Below are 22,500 nucleotides of genomic sequence, written 5' to 3' on the forward strand. Positions count from 1 at the left end.
TCTCTGTATCCCATTGATCAGAGCTGATGACAGGGGACAAGCTGTCCTTAATGGGATCTGTCTCTTTCCTCTCCCACTCCTTCCCCGAAACAAAGAAAAGGCCAGCATCTGGGGACTGACAAACACTTACACACTTACACACACACACACACACACACACACACACACACACACACACACACACACACACACACGCGCACACACACACACACACAGAGGGCATATACACACACTTCTGTTTTTCAATTATACGATACAACACACAGTCGCTGCTTTCGCCGAGACGAGTGTCATGTCGTTTCAAAAACGCTCCGTGGCATGCGTCACCGGCTCGGCGGCAGCCCTTCAAAGAGAAAAAAAGTCCTCCAGACCTCAGTCCTGAGTCCGTCTCTGAGCGGAGTGGCAGCGAGCGGTGAAGGGCAGCGGCGGCGGCGGGCAGTAAATAAATACCCTCCGGGAAACGGGCAGCGGTGGACGGAAGGGACGGACAGACGTCCCGGTCTTTGCCACCTTTCGCGGAGGCGGCGACACGAAACACCTCGCCGCTCACGTCAACAGCGCCGGCCATTAGTTTCAGAGCGGCCCCACGGGAAAGCTCCTCTTAAAGACAGCGAAAAGCTTTTTAGCGTTGGGGAGGGGGGGGGACACGGACCAAAAGAACAGCAGGAGAGTGATCGAGGGGGGTGGGGGGGGTCAAAGTGCTTTTTCCCTCCAGGTGAGAAACTGGTGGATAAGAGAGGAGTGTCCTCTGCCCCAGCACTTTAAAATGTATAGGTATTATATAAAGGGAAACGCTTCACCTCTGGAGGGGGAGGTCAACTCATAGCCAAACATGGAAATCTACTCAAGACTCAAGACTCTGTGTACTAATGGACGGAGGTGGCCAATGTGCTCTCCAAAGGGAGGACTTTTTTTTCAGTGCAGAAAAGAGCTAAGGGTGTGTGTGTGTGTGTGTGTGTGTGTGTGTGTGTGTGTGTGTGTCTGTATGAAGATTATGTAGATGTGTGTGAATGTGGATAAAATCTCAAGAGAAGAAGAGAAGACAGGCCCAGATAGATGACCACCGCTGGGAATCTGTCACAGACACCACTCATGCGCTGCGCTGGAAAAAGGAAGAACAGAAAGACAACGAGAGAAAGGGAGCTCTGAGTGTGCATGTGTGTGTGGGTGTGTGTGTGTGTGTGTGTGTGTATGCGTACTGTATGTGTGTGTGCGTGTGTGTGTGAGTGTGTGCGCACATGTGGGTGTGTTTGTGTGTGTGTGTGTGTGTGTGTGTGTGAGTGTGTGCGCATGTGTGCACGTGTGGGTCTGTTTGTGTGTGTGTGCGTGTGTGCGTGTGTGCGTGTGTGCGGGGGCACCCACAGGCCTCCCTGTCCGGGCCTGCCTCAGCAGCACACTGATCAGATCACACGCTCAGCCGCCACCACCAGAGAGAGAAAAATAAGCTGAGACGTGATTAACCGCCAGGCCAGGCCGATTGATCCAGAATCAGCAGCAGCAGCAGCAGAGCGCCCAAGGTGACCCTGTATCTGAAGCCCAGGCCCCCAAGGTGACCCTGTATCTGAAGCCCAGGCCCCCAAGGTGACCCTGTATCTGGAGCCCAGGACCCCAAGGTGACCCCGTATCTGGAGCCCAAGACCCCAAAGTAACCCCAAAGTGACCCCACACTGTAGGCTCACCCGGGCAGACACGGTCAAGAATGCATCAGTGTGCCATGGGGCATGGAGGGGTTACTAAAGATCTCCCTTTCCAGGAAGCCCTGTGTGTGTACATTCAGTGTGTGTGTGAGTACGTATGTGGCTGTGTGTGTGTGTGTGTGTGTGTGTGTGTGTGTGTGTGTGAAAGAGCGCGTGATCGCCCATCTAATTAAGGCAAAGGATCCGATAGGCTGCTTGCACAAGCTGCGGACCGGAGCGAGATGAGCAGATTTCTAAGTGACCTCATTGACCAGACTATTAGTGTGAGGTGCGGGTTGGTGATCTGGACAGACAGAGGTCAGGCACACACAGAGACCAGATGTCCATTCCAAACAGACCCACCACTGCGGAGGTGAAGATCTCTTCTCTCATAGAAGATTGGTTTAGTTATGAGCTCTGGCCCTGTGCCAGGAAGAGAGCTACTGTACGCTTTATCGAGCTCAGCATCTACTGTGATGCAAATCCACTATGGCGCTCAATATCCTTTACACTAAGGAAGTGATCGCACTGACAAACAGAAGTAGCAACTGGAGCAGAAGATATCGTTATTGTTCAGCGCCAGAATCGGTCGCACCATTAGGGTTACACTTGCGTCTTGAGAGCATGACACTGATTCCAGCTGATTCTTGGCCGAGAACCAGCGCTCATCAGTGTCCACTGACTACCATGACACGTTATTTCCAGCGTGAGTGCACCTAGCGGATGCACGGACATGGACAAATCCAAAGGATTAGAATGCATGAGTGAGTTGGGAGCTGGATGGAAGGGTTAAACAGAAAAATAAGGATCCTGATGTCGTTTTTTGTAAGGGCTCTGTGCACTAGCTTACTTGAAGTTGGCAAAGCAAGTTTGTTGTTCGTTGACAGGAGCAGAGAGAGGAGCACTGCTGTACCATTCTGCTTGGCTTCAAGTCATTACAAAAGCGATTTTAGCAACCACCTTTTCCCTATAAACACCATCCTGCGTGCATTGGCTGCACAAAATAAGGCGGAAAGGATTTTTGGTGAACACACATTTAGACACAATTGAAGCACTCCTCTTCAGTTGCTTGTTGACAGCGATGTCAACGACCAGGAAAAAATGCTTTCAATTGTACAAATGATATAAATGCTGTACTGGCATTGAGGGACTTGGTTGTGGGGCATGGATTTGTTATCATTGCCTGAAATGAAATGCTTTCGTTCAGTCACTTTGTTCTGATTGTAATTCAGCAGTACCTTGGCTCCAAGGCTCAGGGAGAGGATGGTGTCCTCGAAGGCTGAGTGAGTGTCAATGTGAGGCGGGATTCCTGCGGGAAGAAACGTAACGATTATTAATCCAACACTGCAGTTTCCAAGTTCTTAAGGCAGCTTCTGGATGAATGTATTTCACTAGTTCATTAATATCAGGAAGCATAACAACAGAATGTAATGGTTTTCGTGCCCTGCAGTGTATTGTTCTCCCAATGCAACACTACTTCTTTATGCTGGTGATGGCTGTAGCACTGCTTCCCCCTAGTGGCCACAGGCAGCATGATAGTTACCTTGCCCAGACTCGTACTGGTTTACTGTGAGCTGATCAGGAAGAACTGAAATGTGACCATCCTTCAGACATCGCTGCAGCACAGGACCACATTCTGGCGGGATGCCTGGAACAGACCAAATGTTTATCACACGATGACTAAACACAATGATTAAAAATATAAACATGTTAGTAGTTTAGAGTGCTCCTCAATATCAGACTGAGCGTACTGTACCTGTGGGTAGTGGCTTGTCTTTGTCTACATTGTTGTTGTCGTATCGAAATTCGTAGCCATAGTGCTTCACCCTCCTGTGTTTCAAGGCTTTGTTCGCTAGAATGCATCAAAGTCAGGTGCATGAGTGATGGTTATAAAAGAAGCTGAGGCCCACAATGATTAATACATACATGCTGCAGCTATATAACAAGTATCTTCAACAGGTAGGTTTACTATAAACCAATGCAGTCATTTTGGCTTATGATTGTCTAAAACAATCATAATGTTTAATCATAAAATTGCATTGATTTCAATGAAATGATACTGTAATTTCCTTTATGTATGTATGTAAGTTTGTATAATAACCAGTACCCACACATATCTTGACAATACCTTTTCACAGGCATACACGCATGTGACAACACTGCAAGGATATGAATAATCTGAAAACAGTATTTTCAGTAGTTTCCTTCACTTTTATAAGTCTAAAGACTAAAAACTCACCTGTGACATCGTCGTCTGCTGCCCAATCCACAGCCTGCAGCAGGCAAGCCTCCTCTTCCTGGGACACATAGTCCTCCAGCACAATAAGACCAGGGGGCAGTTCCGCACTTTCTCTCTGCTCACAGCTTACTGCACGTGCACAACGTAAACAACTATTTGTTATGAGGACAACATGAGAAAAGTTGGCAATTCACTCTTGTTCAGGATACAACTTGCTCAAAACAACCTAGAGGATCTAAATTTTAATGTCTACATTTCCTGTTAATGCAAAAGGGATCGCAATATGGGCACTCACCTCTCTCAACAAAGCTAAGGTAGAGGGTCACCACCTGGGCCTGGCATTCCAACTGCTGACCATTAATGAGAGTGTGTGCCCGCTGTGCATCGTCTGAGGATGCGTAGGTCACAAATGCGTAGGGTTTGTTTGGGGGCATCAAGAGGGACACCAGGTTGCCTGCTCCCTCCAGAAGCTCCTGCAGCTGCCCCCTGCACACTCCATTCCCCAGGCCACCGTTGGCCACCACCAGGTACTGTGACACAAAGCAAGATAGAATTCATTACAACATCTACATACGTGCACGACAACATCTGATGACTGTTGATACAGGAATACGACAATAGGCTACACTCATTTACTTGGTGATGGTGAGCATAATGAATGGGTAGATCATCACACTCACATACATCAGAGTAACAGTGGATGCTAAATTAACTTATTGTTAAGATACGGTGAAAAAAAATCAAACAGAGGGTTGTGAATATAAAGTATCAGATATAGCCTATACACAACAAAGTCCAACCAAACATTTATTATTGTTAACCATAGAAATCTATACTGTGTAAGTTATATCGAGCTAGCTAGCTAGTTGGCTATGCGTTATTAGACTGAATAAAACTAAACCTCTGAAGTTTTTGTCGTTACCTCTGTTGGCTGTGAGACTGTGTTGATGCCCTCATGTTTAAGTAAGGTATGACTGCCTTTTATTTGTTTTCGTAAAAGTTTTTTCTCCTCCTTGGTCTTTCTGACAGGTTCCACGTTTTCTAATGTAGAGTCCATAGCGCAACATTAAAAGCCGTCCGTAGTGCACCGACGGTTTCGGTAAACAGTTCCCAGAGAAATGCTACCCAGAAGACTTTCAATGCTTTTTTTTCTGTGAGGCGTTTTGATACTCTACAAATTGTACGGCACTGCCTACAATATAAACAAATTATCATCTGGAAACCGCATAGCCAACATTGTAGCCTAGTCGACATTTAGGCCTACAAAAACCTTGTAGTGCAGGAATGCGTTATGAATGCGTTTGAACAGGAAAACGTCCATAGAAGCTACATTGTACTGCCCTTAACTGCAGAAATGCCGTATTTTGGACATGCACGTGCATTGCACCCACTGTCTATGATTGCACCACACTGAAATTCAGAAAAACTGCAGTGGCAGTAGACTAGCCTGAATTATGAGCAATTAACAGAATCTATTCCCTATCAGCCTACTAAAATAGGCCTATAGCCTACAGTGCAATATAGTGCAAACCAGTGTAGTTTTGGTATGCCATCACAATATCAGCTTCCAGTTGGTCATCATACTAGAATCTGAACTAAACAACATGCTACTTTTTTAGAAAGCTTATCCTTTTGACCGACCACTGGCACTAACTGAAGGACTCCGCATCAGCTACAAAGCTGCCTGGTCATAAGTTTAACAGTGTCACTTTCACATCTGTGCTCTAGCCCAAGGACAATGGAATTAGAGCACAAGTGTGCTCTAGCAGCTTCCCAAACTGGATATTGTATACCCCCAGAGTCCCTTAGGGGACCCGGGCCACCTGTTATTTCCCCCCTTTGCTATCGTCTTTCTTCTGGAGCCATCCTGGTATTCTCCACATTCTGGCCTCCCCCATTTCTGGGGAAAATGTAATTCAGGCCAAAATCGTTGCAGGTCATTACAGGCTATATGGCAGTATTTTTTTCGCCTTGACAACATGGGGATGCTAGAGGAATCTGGGAAAGTGTGTATTTGGGTGTATTCTGTATTTCTGTCAGTATACTTAACATGATATGAGGTGAGAGAATTGACTGGTCTGTGTTTGTGGAAGGTGTTATAAGCAGCATTGCCGAGCAAAACAAGATGCAAAACACCTGCACCAGACATATTTGTCACATAAGTGACCACTAACTATCTTTTTTATTGACAACCTCTGAAAGAGAGCTGCAGGTACTGACTCCCAAATACACTGAAGTTGGTCCAAACGGGAACTTTGATGTGCAACAGTTGCCGAGCCTGCGATCGAGGCTCTAGCGTTCTCATCAGTCCCTTAACTCCCTGGTCGTCCACCAGCTCTAGCCACCAGACGCACTCTAAGCTGATCTGGGCCTCTGTGTGTTCGGGCCCCATTTCCCTTGGGACTCAATTAATGCATATCTCTCTGTTTGGTATTCCCTGCCGCATGGGACAGACGCTAACCCCACTAACCCAATGCTGGAGCAGAGAGAGAGAGAGAGAGGTGAAGGATCCAAAAGGGATCTGACGAGTTTTTATAACAAGGCACCCTGTGGCCTCCCTCACCTGTTCGAAAACATCAAACAGCCCCAGCCCCCCTAGCAGCAGAGCTGGACTGTGTTCTGTTCGGTCAGGGCCAAGTGAGTCAAACCACAGGCTGGCCTGGTGCTGCTGCTGTTGATTACAAGGCAGCCAGGTTGCCAGGGAAACCATGCTGTGGAGGTGATTATCACAATCAGTTACTGGAGCACAACAGGTTCGGGCCATAACAGTAGGGATGTCTGTTTGGGCACTGGGGCTTTGGCTCTTGCCAGAGCTCAGCTGTTTGTTGTTTGTTGGTGGAGACACAATATGTATTTCTGAGACATTCATAAAGAACTGCACAACAATGTGCATAATTTACATGTATCCATTAGTTGACACATTTATCGAGAGAAACATACAATGAGAAAAGCAATCAAACACACACACACACACACACACACACACACACACACACACACACACACACACACACACACACACACACACACCACACATGCACACGCACACACACGTCCACACACTAAATCATTCCCTTCTTTGGAGTTGCTAAACAGGCTGTCTACTTGATATGGATTCTGAATGGTGGCCCTCATCCCAAGCATAGATAGACATTTTAGTTTTCCACTCTTGCATGTTTTTCCAAAACCAAAGCCTTGAGAGCGCATGACACTTGAGGTGTCGAGGCTCCACTGGAAGCTGTTTGTATTTTAATTGCCACTGACAGTGGAAACCGGAGTCTTGATTTTAAAATAGTGATTCTGTGCTCTTCCTCTCTCCAGAGACCCACTTGAAAGTCGGGGTCACTGTGACATTAGCGGTGGGAGTGGAGGCCAGGGCGCTAGCGGGCGTCCAACGGAACACATGCAAAGCATATCTCTAATAGCCTCATTAATTGCGAATGCTGTAAATGCTATAACGACGCTATTGCGGCAACGTTACAGGGTAACTCCACCAGTGGGACGCACAGAAGGAAATATCATGCCCCCCATTTGTGTGATGGGTCCCTCCTCTGCGTCGGACGTTGGCACATTGTCAGTGTTGGCACTGAGACCCTCCCTGACAGTGACAGTGTTTTCTTTCATTATGATTGATATGATATGTTTTCCTCCTTCTTCCTGTTGATTAAATGTTATTGAATTATGATACACACTATTTCTGGTAAGCAGTGGAATGTTCATTTGTAAATATAAATATGCAGGAAGTGTAACTTTGTAAACTTGTTGATAAGGACGTTTATTCATTATCATCATTATGATTATCGTTATTTTTTAGTTTGTCTTATGCTTATATTGACCTATACTGCATCACTCCAACATAAGAAGAATGGCGCTGAAAGGGTGCTTTTATCATAACCTGCTATGGTCTATTGTCAGCTCAGGTCAGCATCTGCAGTTGTTCACATAGGTGTAGGAGGTGAGAGAAACCAGGACAGTTACATCATCTGCTTGGCGGAGACACTGTTTTGGGATTGTCTCTTTTATGCGACCAAATGCCAGACATAAACGTTGACCGGGGCGAGGATAATAGGAAGGAATACACTGACACCAGGAAATTGTTTGCAACTATTTGGAGGTTTTGTTTGGCGTTACCAGGGTGTTGGCATACAAAGGTTTAATGACTCAGAAAAAAAATCCTCGACTGAAGACCCCTGGAGCTGTGAGACTGTCAACACTATGGTGATCCTCTCATTAAATTGATCGCAAATATGATTTAACACACTAAATCAATCAAGCCTGTCTGCTGTTGGCTTTCAGATACCGCATCACTGTTTGAAGCATCTTTGACACGCTGACGCTGGGTATAGGAGGCCAACAGCCAGTCTAGTCATTTTGGCCGTACTATACTCTTGGTGGGTCTGGCACCAAGTGGTACGAAGTCAATGTGTGACAGAAGACTCTCCAGCACGTCCTTGATGCCCCCCATATGATATCAGCAGCGTTTGAAGGACTGACTCACATGCATGCGTTTGTCTCATATGTCACAGGATGACCCGAATTGCTCTAATCCACAAACAATGGAAGGCAGCTTAAAAATAACTCTACATGTACTGTATTGACTATACAAGAGCAGGAATTCATATATCTATAAGTCAGATTCCATCAGGATGGCTCCATTGGAGAGACCCCCCTCATATGCAGACATTCCAGGAGCTAAGCCCTCTTCTCTCCCTGTCCCTCAGTCTTATTCGTGGGGTTTGGAACCAGCAGGCCCTCTCTAAAGGTGGGTTTAAATACCTCCTGTATGGCATCATTAGATGCCATTGTCATCTCTCGGGGCGGTGCCCTGGCCAGGGGCTACTTTAGGGGGCTGGGGCGTGTGTCTCTGTGGCACAAACACTTGGATGTGAGACAGGGCAAGAGAGAGAGAGAGGCAGGGAGAGAAAAGGACTGCACTCCCTCAATTCATCTGCTCTGGTGTTCCATCCACTCTGTGTGTTGAGCTTTATGGTGTGAAATCGACCAGGTAAGAACACCACCGCATTCAATTGACAGTCTTAACTGGACATCAGTAAGGATTCTGCCGGGCAAGAAAACTTTTTGTTGTGTGAAATGAGTGAAATATATAGTGATGTAGACAGCAATATGAATATTGTACAAATATGAATTGCAAATTGACATTTGCTTCTATGGAGTTGTTGAGAATCTGTTTTAATGTTGTGGTGGACTCGCTGCCCGCTGGTCTTTGATGTGGACTAGATGTGAAGGTGTTTATGTGCGTATGAATGAGGCCAACAAGCTGTCAATGCAGGGGATTGTTGCTTCTCTGGGGAGGAGACAAATGAGAGGCCTCCAGCTTAAAGCCAACAGGTGGACCATTACTAGGGGAACAACAGAAAATCCAGGATTAATCCGTCGGGTCTGTGTGTGTATTTATAAAATCTGAATGTGATACCAGAGCCTCTTACCTCTCAGCGGGGAGATATACTGAGGTGCCACCATGTTCTCATGTGGTAATGAAGAGGGCCTTTACAGGAAATAAATATACAGGGTGGCGTTGCAACAATAACTAGCCTGAAAATACTGTATATTTATGGGAATATATGGGGGGGAAATGTTTCTTTGTTGCTAATAATTGTTACTTAAACAAGTCTACTTTATGTTGTCAAAAAATGCAAAAACATACAACTATTTCTGAAAATACCATATATTTATGGGAATATATGGGGGGAAATAGTTTCTTTGTTGCCAATAATTGTTACTTAACCAAGTCTATATGCAAAAACATGCAACTATCTCTGCTATCACCTACCATCAGAGCCCAGGGAAGGAATGTCAGTCCAACAGAAAAGAGTTCCGTGAGTCACTCATACCATGATTCTGTTCCCTGTGCTCTGTTTCAGCAGAGACTGAGGTCGAGTTGATAAGCATAGCCTACGCCTCTGCCAAGCGTACGGTGTGGTCCCTGCGCCAGCTCTGCAGCCCGCACCTCCAACATCTTGCGACAGCGCCGGAGCCTCCTCCCCCTGTCCTGGGCAGAATGGACCGGTCCGTGAAGGAGCTCTTCCTCAACTTCCTGATAGTCTTCATCACAGTCCTGCTCATGTGGCTGCTGGTGAAGTCGTACCAAGACTGAGCCATGATGGGAGGAGGGTGGGGGTGGTGGGGCTGAAACTAATGTTGCCTGAGAATGAGGTCAGATCCAGAGTGCGACAGGGAGTGCCAAGACGTCCCAGGCAAAGTGCTGAGGTCTGAGTTTATCCTTCAGACAAACTGCTCGCATTCAACTTTTGTCATTATGAAGCATCAGCTTTAGAGGTTCAGCTTTAATATCTGATTTTTACTGCTTAACAAATCTTCTGATTCTGACTGCTTATAAAACAGTACCTAGAGTAAGCCTCTCCAAAATATGCTGTCATAGGACTAAAAATAGCGTAGCTGGAGTAATGTGCTATTTTGTATGGTCTACTTGTAGGCACTGATGTAGAATTCTTACTCTTTCTTCTCTTTCTTCTGTCATATTCATTATCAAATATCCTGCTGTATTCTGTCATGGTGTGTTAATACTGTCAAACCCCACCTCTGTTTAGACTGGAGTGATTGTGGTCTGTCAGTGTGTCTAGACGGCATGGAAAAAACCCAAATTACTATAAAATGACTGTGATCTCAGTGTTTGTCTCTGATTTCACAGACATGTACTTCTACCAATGTCACAATATCACAGTGCATCATTGTATTGTATTTGAATATATGCCTTGTATAGACAATGTCAAATACTGCTAGTTTTATAGTAAATACATTATGTAAGAGCTGGCCAGTTTAGAATTTAGGTCTCAATGTTTAATATTTAATGCAGTATAATTTAAGACCCCAGACAGTGCATTAACCTTAGATAAATTTAAGTTACAATCTCTGACCTCCCTTACACAGAGTATAATATCAGCGGGCGCAGACATAATAAGGACCTTGGTTACACAAGGACATGGTTTTCCCCTATATTAATACTTAATAAAGAATCCAAAACAGTCAGGGGTGGTGGGTTAGTATAAACTGACACTCAGAATCATTTCTGTGCTTTATTGCATTTGTGCAAAAAAAGAGAGAGAACATTTTTGGCGGGTGCATTTTGGAGAATATGAATTGAAGAAAAGGGTTGGCTTATCTCTTTAATGACTTTGTGATCTGTCAGAACAGGACTGATATATATATATAACAGTATTTGGGATTCATAAGATATGAACTTTTCTCTCTGTGGTTGCAGCATTACAGATGAACTCCCAAGAGTGACATGTTAGTATTTGTAGAGATGGTTAGTGGGTCGTATGCATTCGGACAGATAGGCACTGTGGACACTATGGCCACGGGGCTGTGCAATATCTACAACGACAGAAGCATAGCAAGGAGCAAGCTATCAGCTGGTAGCTAAACATCATACCCAACATTACAGCCTGCATAATTTCTTCAAACGCTACACTTTGCATTGAGTAACTACAGTACATCCTCAGAGACGACACACACAGAAATAAGTCTGTTGGTGTGAAAATCTGTGCGTAAATGACATATACAGTGCCTATAGAAAGTCATCATACCCTTTTGAAATAAATTTGTAAATTAAACTGGAAAAGGTTTTTTTTTAAATGGGTTTTGATTTCAGGCTGTAAGACAAAAAAAGTGACTATTTCAAAAGGGTATGATGACTTTCTATAGGCACTGTAGAATCTCGGTGAGGAGTGAAAGACATATTCTTTTCTTGCATAAATACTTTGAGCGGACTGGTGAGGAATGGTTGGATGACTTTCAAGACAGTTAAGTTGGTGATCGATGACTAATATTCTTTCCTTGGTTCGGTTGTTTTGACGTAGCTCCATCGGGGACGGGAACAGTCTGAAACAGTAGGTTTGTATGGCTCTTTTGGGGCTAACACACAGGATCAGGCCAGTTACGTTACTGTACATGCCTCCACAGGAGGTGCCTGATACTGTGTGTGCCAAATGTCCCTCTTCCATCAATGACTTGTAAAAATGCTACACATAACATGAAATACTGTATTTGTATTGGTAACAGTAACAAAAAAAAATTGTAATTGCTATAACAAATAATGACAAATAAAACATTAAAACCCTAATAATAATAATAATAATAACTGACTATTAAATAGTCAAATAAATAAAATTCTTAGAATAGAATGAGTCTAAAGTAAAAGACACAATAAAATAGCAATTCTCTTTAGTGACTCTATCATACGGGGGTCGAGGAGAGGGCAAATGTGCAACGTTTTCATCCCTGCTGTGGTTCTCCACAGATGGACTTCATGGAGTCATCTCCTGTGCATCGTCCATCTTCCAGGGGTCCCTGTAGCGGTTGAAGCTGACCACCTGGCAGTGGAACTCCGTGAGCGCCCGCGGCATTGGCGCCACCTCCTCCCACTCCGAGCGCCCGCTGTGGTACACCTGCACCTCGTCGGTGATCTCGTCGGGCGAGTAGTCCCCGCCCAGGATGTAGATCTTGTCCCTGACGCCGATGGCGCCGGCGTTGAAGCCGGCGCACTCGAACGAGCCCTCGCCCTTCCAGACGCACGTCTCCGGGCAGAAGCTGTACACCTTGTAGGTGGACAGGTCGCACAGGTAGAGCGTCTCGTTGACGGGCACGGCCTTGACCAAGGTGGCGTGGAAGAACTGTCCGAACTCGGCCACCAGCTGGCTCCACTGGTCGTTGGCGGCGTCGTAGCGGAAGAAGCAGTCCAGCGACGGGTTGAAGACGTCGGCCATCTCCACCTCGGAGCCCAGGGTGTAGATGACGCTGCCGCACGCACTGGCCTCCGGGAAGTAGATCCCCCGGGGCAGCGGGCTGACCGAGCGCCAGCGGCGCTTCAGCGGGTCGTAGTACTCCACGTCCAGCAGGCTGCGGATGCCGCGCGGGCCCCGCGTCTTGCCGCCGATCACGTAGACGCGCTCGAGCGCCGCCACCGACACGTGCATGGTCCGCGGCCGGTGCATGGGCGGCGCCGGGCTGAAGCTGTCCGCCACGGGGCAGTAGCACCACGCCTCCTCCGTGGCCTCGTGGTGCGGCTCGGCGATGTGCAGGCGCACCGTGCGGCAGCAGTCGCCGTGGCAGCCGCCCGTCACGAAGAGCTTCTCGGCGAAGCCGGCCAGGCTGGAGCCCGGCATGTCGGCCAGCCGCGCCGCCTGCTGCGGCAGCTCGCGCCACCGGTCCGCGCTCATGTTGTAGCAGAAGGCGTGGCGGATCTCGCCGTTCTCCTCCGTCTTGTGCACGTAGATGTAGCTCTCGGTGGTGGCCGGCCGGGCGTCCGGGAACAGGCCGCTGAACTCCCGCAGCCTCCCCTGGGCCTCGCCGACCAGCCGGACGCACTCGCCGTCCTCCCGCAGCAGGCTCTCCGAGCCGCCCAGCTCCTCCAGCGCGGCTTCGGGCAGCTGGTGGAGCCGGACGAGGCTCAGCAGGTCGGTCAGCAGCGGCCGCCGGGCCTCCGCGTCGTGCTCGGCCCAGCGCAGCAGCGCCCGCAGGACGCTCTCCTCGTCGGGCACGTCGAGCGCGTCGGCCGCCAGGCAGGTGCGCAGCACGCCGGCGGGCATCTCCAGGAAGTCGGGCGTGGCGGCGAGGGCGTGGAAGCTCTGCGTGATGAAGTCGGTGGCGCAGCGCTGGAGCCGCGCCGAGCCGTAGCCCTCGGAGACGGCCAGCAGCTGCAGGCAGTTGGACAGGTCCAGGATCTTGACCAGGAAGTCGCTGCACGCCTTGGACAGGATGGACACCTGGAGGAAGGACGAGAGCTGGAAGAGCATGTCCACGTTGTCCTCCGTGATCTCCACTTCGCCCGTGTAGGCGAAGTCCAGGAAGGCCTTGACCGCCTGGGTCGAGAGGTTGCTCATCTTTACAGTGCCGTCGTCTCGTTCCCTCATGTTCACCTCAAACATGGCCCTGGGCGAGAGACAGTAACACAGAGCATAGAGAGAGAGACAGATATTTGATGTATTACAGTTTGTTGAATGCACATATTAAACACACATGAACAACACATTCACATGACCAAGCTGGAGTCAGTAAACCTCACTGCAAATCATATCTCTGTACAATCCAATTGGTAGGATGTACTGTACAATCCCCCTATTTACATGCCCCCATACAAATGTTAATATATGGATGAGGGCATACATAACTGAAGCCTCTCACTCATGCAGTAGCCCTTTGTGTCCCTCACTGACCTGAAGAAGTCACTGCAGGCGGCCAGGACGCAGCGGTGGCACGGGAAGGTCTCGTCCCGCACCGTGATGCTGAAGTCGAGGAGCAGGCCCCGCTCCCTGAAGCCTCGCAGCACGCTGAGGATCTGCTGCCCGTGGGCCTCGGACACCACCACCATGGAGCGCCGGTCCGACACCCCGTTGCAAAGTGGCACGGGCCCAGGGCCGCCCCAGCCTGAAGCGCCATTGCACCGGCCAGCCATGGCTCCAGGGGTCTGGGGGAGGAGAGATGGAGCGTGGGTGGGGATCATGGATGGGGGGGTCAGTGAGTTTAACTGCAGGAGTGAGTGTGCAGAAGTATAGGGAGGGGCAGGCTGCTTCAGGACACAGTATGCAGCATGCAGCTCCTCTGCTGAAGCAACTTTATGTGCAAAATAGGTGATTCAAACCAAACTATGTTAAACATTAACACTGGGTGAATAACATAACATAATGTATGAATAACATAATTCAACATTAAGTTGTTCTATCAAATGTGAATGACTATCTGTTTTCCATTTCTATAATGTTTCACCATTTTCTGACATTATGGCAGAGTAGGTTTATGAGTAGTGAATAAAATAATGTCACAAACAGTAAAAGAGAATTTAGGTTCTGGTTTAAGTATTACCTGGAATAATTCAAGCAGTCGTTGTTATGTTCGTGCTCTGCATTCTGAGGCTAAATGAGGATACGGAGTCACGTTTTCACGCGGGGGAACCTGGAATGACAAACAGAGCTTGCTATTGCCCCAAACTCTGAAATACCTGCTTTAGTCAAAAGCGACCCTGTTCAGTTTGGTGCAATGCAATAACCGTGGCCAACAACAAAAGTGAGACGGAGCTCAGAAGTCACTCCACGGTGATAAAATATTCATTACCGTCTAACAGTAAAGGACCTTGTCGTCTCGGTATAGTATTAAGTGCAACTACGTGGGGGACAGTTAATATTCAAATATATATTATATACAAATTCCAGCAAATTAACTGTAAATGATGTTCAGCTCAATATACGCAAAGCATCAAATATATGGGTCAGGCGACAGTTAGCCGAGATTGTGAAATTTAGCCGCCGTCTTTGTAATGTACTCACAGTTTCAGCACCATGGACAGCAGTTGCTCCGCCTTCTCAAAACTGAGCCGGAAAAGATACGCGCATGTGCAGTAGCCGTAGGGAAATATATAGTGCGTGCCCAGGATGTGACATCACGCGTCGTTTCTCGGACATCTAGGTCTTCTCTCACATCATAGAACATACTCCAGTCTAAATGATCAAGGGCATTGCCCATAACAGTGTTCTATGGGTCTCTGAGTAAGGTAGCCTACTGATTGAGCAAATCAAATCTGTTCAATTAATTACAGTTCATGTAATTCAAAAGATGTAAGCCACACATCACAGATATTGCCTTTATTTGAAATGAAAGCATAACAGAACATGATTTTGAAATTAATCTCATAACAGACCGGCAAGTGTAGAAATTGCACCAGAAAATCTTTTACACAGCAAGCTAATATGCTACTATAAATCCATTGGGCAATCTACATTGCAAAATAAGAAAAATATATAGGGCCATAATGACATAACTAAAGTGTGTGTGTGCGTGTAAGTGTGTGTGTGTGTGTGTGTGTGTGTGTGCGTGTAAGTGTGTGTGTGTGTGTGTGTGTGTCTGTGTCTATGTCTGTGTGAATGTATATGCTTACATGCTTTTGTATCCCAATGAGGAAGTGTGTGTGTTTGTGTGTGTGTGTGTGTGTGTGTGTGTGTGTGTGTGTGTGTGTGTGTGTGTGTGTGGCACCAATGGACCAAACCAGCCTAGAGCTTCAAAGAAAATGAGAGGATAACTGACATTTGCAGAGGGATAAGCATGCTACAAAAGCTAAATATCAAGCAGTATTTTAGTGATTGCCACTCAAAAATGAGCTTTACGACACTCTCCGAAGAGAAGCGATTACAACAGATATATCAGATAAATAACTCTATTTCTATAGCCTAGTTTACCATCAAAGAAGTTATCATGAAAGTTTACAAAGCATCATTCTGATTGTGTGTTATTTATCTTACTAAATAGGCCTAGTATGCACACATCCCCCTTTTGGACAGACTTGGAAGTGAGTTTTCATAAAAATGAGACACGTTAAAAATCCATTAGCATGAAGAGGTATAAGCACCAAAAATAAACAATCATTGTTGGTGAGACAATCTTTGACTTATATTAACTAAACTAAAAGTACAGAACATTGTGAGCATCCATTGCTTTTTTCACAATCAATAAAAGCAAGACAATCAATAAAAGCAAGACAATCATTAAACAGCAAGACAATGCAATTAAAATATTTGAATTAGTGAAATTGATAAGTATGTGGAAACAACAAATAGTCAATAAAATAAATAAATGACTATTGTTCCATCATTCCAAGGCCAACCACAAACTACATTGTGTATAGTTGAATAAGTATAAGCTAGTCCAACAAGCGAATCTTAAGTAAGGGAATTCCTACTGAAAAAAAAACATTTTTAAGGGCTTTTTGGCTCAACAGCTTTTAGCTGGCAAATCCTTTGTGACACTCGTGTGAGTGTGAGACGTTCTATGCAAAGGCTTGGACTTTTGCAGAAGCCCAATGAGGAACAATTACAATTCAAATCAATAAAGAGCCAAAACGGTCACATTCATAGCTGCAAATTTACCCTATTCCACACACTGAACATTCCATGACATGGGCTGGAGAATACAGTATAGGCTGCAGAGAGAAAATAAGCTACATTTCCTCTCTTGATTTGAGCTGGCATGTGTGTTTGTTTGTTTGTTTTTTTCACAAGAATCTGATTCGTAGAAGATATTTGATGATGAATTAAGTCTAAACCACCACGGTTGGCCTACACCACTAGAAATGACGGATATAGTGATCACCAGCATGCACTGAAATGGGATTTTGGCACAAGCATTTGGCAGTGATGGGGGTGGGGGGGTGGGTAGGGTTGGGGCAGATCACAGGTTGATGAGATGGAGGTCGGAGGCAGGAGAGTGAGGACACAGCGCCATGTTGGGGTTCTTCAGCTGCTTGGTCACCCTGCGCAGGAACTTCTCTCGGATGCGGTTGAACTCCATGATGTCGCCTGGATTCTCACTGATCCAGAACTTATGAAACTCCTGCATTAGGTAACCTATAAAGGGGATAAAGAGGAAACCCCAAAGCATTATGAGTATTGTGTGCATGAGACCGAGACAGAGAATACATCAAGGTAACAAAGACAAAAGATGACAGAAAAAAACCCCCATCAAAGTTGGGTGAGGCGATGTAGAGAGGACTACTCACAGAAGGTCTGCTGGAAGTGGACCAAACTGGGCATCTCTGGCGCCACGTTGTAAATATGGGTCTTCAGAGTCCCACTCACCAGCAGGGAGTAGACCAGCTCTGTGATGTTGATGCCCACAATGGCAAACGAGAACCTATGGGCCAAATAACATGAGTTATGTTAGGTCATTGATTATTGTCACTCCATACAAATCATGTTATTTTGAAACATTATACCAAATAGAGGATATCCTTATACCTTTAACGCAAAGCCATATGAATATGTACTTAATTATTTGATTGATTGTTTGTCATTTAACTTGCAAGTCATATTTTACAGAAGACTACTGAATACTGATTTCATTCACGAGAAAACTTACATTCACTTATTTCTCTCAAAGAGGTTTTTTTCTTCAAAAAAAAAAATAAAACTTCATTTTCCAATGCAGACTGGGTAAATAGTGTAGATCTTTATCATTTAATTTGAATTGAATAGAAGGAATAAAGTCATGTCCTTGTAGCAAAATTAAAAAAGAAAAACTGAATGTGCTTCAGTGAGCATCAAGCTTCTTATCAGTCACGCAGTCACACTACTTTTAGGGAGCTGTCTGCTGACAGTGTGTGTGTGTGTGTGTGTGTGTGTGTGTGTGTGTACGTAAGAAGGAGATGGAGGCCGTGTGTGTGTGTGTGTGTGTGTGTGTACGTAAGAAGGAGATGGAGGCCGTGTGTGTGTGTGAGTGTGTGTGTCTCCAATAGTGCCAGTCTAATGAAAGATGAAGAACCTGACAGGCGTGAATCAGCCCCCTATTTCTGTTTTCTGCATCTTTCTCTCTCTCTCTCTCTTTCTCTCTCTCCTCCTGTTTGTCAGTAGCGCAGCTGTACTCAGCAGGAGCATGTGGATGTGTTTGAACACACTCAGTGCAGATCGGCGCCTCCTTACCCAATGGCTTTGTCAAAACTGTTCTTCTCCCACTCCGCCTTGCTCATCTTGCTGAATCGGTGCAAACCAACAAGATAATCAGATCAGAATACCATTCTCCTACTTTTAGTACAGCAATAACAGACGCACAATTGTCAGTCATTGTTTCAAATGGGAAAAGTTCATCACCAACTCGCACACAATACTGAATACGTCAGTGTGAGAAATTTGCATTCTTCCACAAAAAGAATTAAAACAAGACATTAAAAACTGAGAGAAAATGACAATCAATGTGAATCTAGTGAAATGATTGTGAGCTGCATGAGTGAGCGAGAAAAGTGTGTGTGTGTGTGTGTGTGTGTGTGTGTGTGTGTGTGTGTGTGTGTGTGTGTGTGTGTGTGTGTGTGTATTACCTGGACTCTGCAGAGGGAGGGGTCCTGTGTGTGTCATGGAGGTGATGAGGCAAATGAAATGTGAGGGGTGGAAGAGAGAGGTGAAAAGAAGGTGCCAGAAAAGAGACGCACAGGCAAAGTGATGGCCCCTGTTACTGTATCATATGACAGGCAAAGCAGCAAAGAAGGGACACAAGCAGAGACTGTAAATGACAGCTTTAAGCAACATGAGAGAGAGAGAGAAAGAGAAAGAGAGAGAGAAAGAGTGAACAAGTCATTTGTCATGGTGTTGCGGCAGCACAATGAAAGCAAACAGTGTGAGAAAATGTTACTCCTGCAATGAAGCGTCGAGCTGGTCGGATGGATACATTGTGAAGTGATGGTATAGACTGAGCATTCTACAAACATCTCAAGGCAATAGGAATGATAATAATGTGGGAATCCATGTGTATGGTGATGTATCTGTGTATACATGTGTGTGTGTGTGTGTGTGTGTGTGTGTGTGTGTGTGTGTGTGTGTGTGTTCACACTCCTCACCTGTGTTTGGGTTGCTGAGAGTCATGGAGCACTTGCAGGGCTGTGGCCTTGTCATGCTCTGCAAAATACCTTAACAACAATACAGAATACATGTCAGAAGTGTAATTCAGAATTCACAGACTCAGTACTATAAATCTAACTGTGATAACATCCAGAGATCAAACAAGTAATTAAAATCTCAAGTATAGGCTAAATAATGATGATGATAAAAAACATACAGCAGGTTATGCAGTCCCAGAAGTCCCATTCCTCTGAAGTCAGTTTTGGGGTCGCTGCCTTGGAAACCGATGTCACTCCACTGTTTGGAGATGCGTCCAGTTAACGGAACCTCTGGGGAGAGGGACTTCCACAGCTGCATGAAAGAAAGAAGAACTTCAATCGACGCGGCCACAGTGGTGAACAACATGGTTAGTGTCCGCTATTTCAGGAGCAAAAACTCGTACACTCTCAGATGCTCTCACTCATTCACTCCTACAAGCTCTCTTTAACCAGAACTCTACATGAGAGCATGACAGCTTCTTCCCCCTCTGAAGTTCTTTTCTGAAGCCTTTGAGGAACTCTTTCATGCAGAGTGGAATCGTTCTTTCTAGTTTGTTTACTAGTCTGGGGTGCGTTTCCCAAAAGCATAGTTGCTAAACTGTTAACTTAGTGGGTTGGCAATGGGAAATTGCATTACAACCTTCAAAGTGGCTAACTTAGTTAGCAACTATGGATTTGGGAAACGTGCCCCTGCATGTATGTCTGGCTGCGCTTCTGCATGTTTACTGTTTAAACTGTTATACTGTATGTTTGTTCTAAATAAACTGAATGTTCAGCATGTTTACTAATACTGTTATGCTATTATTCATGTTCACATGTTTATCTGCAGTCCTGATGTTAATGCATTTATCCATAGAGGTGAGTTGTTTGTCTGTTTGTTTGTCTGTTTGTTTGTTTGTCTGTTTGTGCTCCTTGTAGCCTGTCCCTGGTCCCATCTCCTGCTCACCCTTAGGAGCATATCCTCGTGGTCGGTGTTCTCACAGTCGTACGGCTCGCGACGCAGTTTCTCCACCTCGGCCACCAGTCCCCTGTAGCCCACGATCTGGAACAGACTGGCCTGCAGAGAGATGCCCAGCCTGATGGACAGAGGGGCAGACAACAGGGAGTCTCTGAATCAACAGTTACCATGTAAAATGTCGCATAAAGTCAATGCCAACCTGTAGGCAACGGCCTCAAAAACTGACACTTCCCTGTAGTAGAGCAATTTTAATGTTATCTGAAGACTTATAGATAGATTTGACCAGTGGGTTGCCATAGAGGCCTAGACTTACTGTAGGTTCACATCTGGACTGATCCTCTTCAGATCCAAGATTTCGTCCACGATCCGCTCCACGGCATCTGGGCTGGCTGCCACAGCTGACTGCAGGACCTGGGGGAGAGCGACAGGAGAGTCCGTTAGACCGGGGAGTCACGGGGGTTCCCCATTGTTACTCACAAGCGCTGTGGCGAATGCCTTAGTCATCACACACACACACACACACACACACACACTGAATATTCAATACGAGAAAATAATCAAGTGTGGAAAAAGGTTGCCAGGGCCAAAATCCACCCACCTCATTTTTGGAGGACTTCAGAGAGTGCTCTGTGAGGAAAGGACATCATGTAGTTAAGCTCTGGTTATCTGGTCACACATGGTCAACTAGGCAGAATGGTACTGTTGTATTTTTTTCTACATAGACTAATTTTGTTTTAAAAAATATGGACCTTCAGGCTAAGAAGACGAAACATGATTTGTCAGAGAGAAAGAGAAGCATGAATTGGGTTCCTCTATATGAAGTCAAGGGCTTACAATACCTTTATGATTCTGTTATATAGATCGTGGAGAGATGATATATTCTGTGTTAATGTGTTCTGAGTTCTAGATGTTCTGTGTTCCAGATGTTCTATGTTCTGCGTTCTAGGAATGTGTGCTGCTCACCGATCTTAAGAGTTCTCTTTGCGCCGGGCTTATTATTGTAGCAAATGCGTTGGAGCTCACATCGGCCTGTGAGCTTCCTTGTCACAAACTTAAGGGTTCTCCAGAGAAATTTGCAGTACAGGAAAGTGAAGAACTGTGTCAGTGCCCTAGGAGATAGAAAAAAAAACGTGTCAGAGAAAGAGACTGGCAAACGAATCCTCACAGAGGTTTGTGGAGTGAAGAAAAAAAGGGGGGGAAAAAAGAAGTCTTTCAAGGACTTAGTGAATGCTTCTCCCGGGGCCAACAGACAGAGAAATGGACAAGCGTGGCATTACATAAGCCTATGTTGCTGCAGGTGACTTGGGGCATCAGTGCTGCAGAGAGCTGTGGATGCCATAGAGGACAATGCAACGCTATGCTTGTGACAATGCTAATGAAAACACAACAGGGTTTCTAATGGGGAGTTCAGTCAGAGCCAGCCTATGTGGTGGCTTTGAGGAGGACCAAATGAACTGGAAAGAGAGGTGTGTGTATTCACCTCCAGAAATCAGGGCAGGAGAGGAGATTTCAAATATGACACTCCACCGTAATCTAGTACAGGGGCGACAGGGCAAGCAGAAATAGAAAACCCTCTGTGTGTGTGTGTGTGTGTGTGTGTGTGTGTGTGTGTTTAATTTATGTGGATCACGTTATTTTAGGGGATTGGCTTTTATTGCAGTGTATTTGCCTCAGTGTACCCCATAGACACAAATGAGTCAATGCAGCACCATCACAATTCATAATTCCAGGCTGTTGTAATAGCGTATGTGACAAAGGCAGAACACATTCATTCCGATAGCCTGATCATTAATAATTTATTTTTACGCGGAGGCTTCACGCTCGGTTAACAATCTGTTAAAATACGCATCCTCTGAACTGATTGCTTGATAAGCCCTATTAGTTTGATATGTCGATGTACTTGGGTTAATTTATGAATAGGTCACCCCTGTAGATTAGTATTTTTTTTTGCTGGACAGCCTCTTCATGAGTAGCAATCGAATCATTGGAATTGCCAATAACAGACCATCATGAGCCATTCGCTGTAGAAAAAAAAATCTGCTTACCTTAGAAAATGCTTCATTGTGTTGTCCTATCTTCCGTCACACTAAGAGGGAAATATATCTAAAAACGAACGGATAAAGGAAGAGTCACACATCGACGGTATTAGATATCAATGATTTCTTACATAATTAGATTCCGCCATCAAGACACCTTGAATGTTGGCATCACTGAATTAGGATACATCTGCAAAACT

General features: G+C 45.7%; 4 protein-coding genes across 6 annotated transcripts in view; 1 reads left to right on the forward strand and 3 right to left on the reverse strand.

Annotated features, from left to right (window-relative positions):
* The window catches only part of alkbh8 (alkB homolog 8, tRNA methyltransferase), a 15,647-nt gene extending 10,639 nt beyond the window's left edge, over window positions 1–5,008 (reverse strand). The window contains exons 1-6 of the mRNA XM_062553107.1: window positions 4,838–5,008; window positions 4,211–4,445; window positions 3,916–4,044; window positions 3,433–3,528; window positions 3,220–3,324; window positions 2,915–2,985 (exon numbers count right to left, since the gene is read on the reverse strand). Of these exons, the coding sequence (XP_062409091.1) occupies window positions 2,915–2,985; window positions 3,220–3,324; window positions 3,433–3,528; window positions 3,916–4,044; window positions 4,211–4,445; window positions 4,838–4,972 (771 nt within the window). The 5' untranslated portion in view covers window positions 4,973–5,008. The remainder of the gene's footprint in view (window positions 1–2,914; window positions 2,986–3,219; window positions 3,325–3,432; window positions 3,529–3,915; window positions 4,045–4,210; window positions 4,446–4,837) is intronic.
* A 3,757-nt stretch (window positions 5,009–8,765) lies between these two features.
* LOC134099359 (sarcolipin) lies at window positions 8,766–10,275 on the forward strand. Of its 2 annotated transcripts, none has more exons than XM_062552188.1 (2): window positions 8,766–8,920; window positions 9,798–10,275. In XM_062552188.1, exon 2 carries the CDS (start codon window positions 9,935–9,937, stop codon window positions 10,028–10,030), a length of 96 nt encoding a protein of 31 aa, XP_062408172.1. In that variant the 5' UTR covers window positions 8,766–8,920; window positions 9,798–9,934; the 3' UTR covers window positions 10,031–10,275. The 2 variants fall into 2 exon arrangements, with proteins under 2 accessions (XP_062408172.1, XP_062408173.1); XM_062552189.1 differs by having other exon boundaries at window positions 8,769–8,920; window positions 9,801–10,275.
* Window positions 10,276–11,651: 1,376 nt separating this feature from the next.
* kbtbd3 (kelch repeat and BTB (POZ) domain containing 3) lies at window positions 11,652–15,245 on the reverse strand. Its single transcript, XM_062552191.1, has 4 exons — window positions 15,219–15,245; window positions 14,758–14,847; window positions 14,112–14,362; window positions 11,652–13,827 (listed from the first exon to the last, which is right to left on the reverse strand). The coding sequence occupies exons 3-4, from the start codon at window positions 14,348–14,350 to the stop codon at window positions 12,204–12,206; spliced, it is 1,863 nt and encodes a 620-aa protein (XP_062408175.1). The 5' UTR covers window positions 14,351–14,362; window positions 14,758–14,847; window positions 15,219–15,245; the 3' UTR covers window positions 11,652–12,203.
* Window positions 15,246–16,703: 1,458 nt separating this feature from the next.
* The window catches only part of elmod1 (ELMO/CED-12 domain containing 1), an 8,033-nt gene continuing 2,236 nt past the window's right edge, over window positions 16,704–22,500 (reverse strand). For both annotated transcript variants that reach the window (XM_062552192.1, XM_062552193.1), the window contains 10 exons: window positions 22,310–22,367; window positions 21,228–21,373; window positions 20,863–20,891; window positions 20,578–20,675; window positions 20,253–20,382; window positions 19,486–19,619; window positions 19,268–19,336; window positions 18,360–18,410; window positions 17,441–17,574; window positions 16,704–17,288 (listed from right to left, as the gene is read on the reverse strand). In XM_062552192.1, coding sequence (XP_062408176.1) covers window positions 17,113–17,288; window positions 17,441–17,574; window positions 18,360–18,410; window positions 19,268–19,336; window positions 19,486–19,619; window positions 20,253–20,382; window positions 20,578–20,675; window positions 20,863–20,891; window positions 21,228–21,373; window positions 22,310–22,326 — 984 coding nt within the window. In that variant the 5' untranslated portion in view covers window positions 22,327–22,367 and the 3' untranslated portion in view covers window positions 16,704–17,112. The remainder of the gene's footprint in view (window positions 17,289–17,440; window positions 17,575–18,359; window positions 18,411–19,267; window positions 19,337–19,485; window positions 19,620–20,252; window positions 20,383–20,577; window positions 20,676–20,862; window positions 20,892–21,227; window positions 21,374–22,309; window positions 22,368–22,500) is intronic.

Source organism: Sardina pilchardus, chromosome 13 (genome assembly GCF_963854185.1).
Source record: "Sardina pilchardus chromosome 13, fSarPil1.1, whole genome shotgun sequence".
Lineage (NCBI taxonomy): Eukaryota > Metazoa > Chordata > Actinopteri > Clupeiformes > Clupeidae > Sardina > Sardina pilchardus.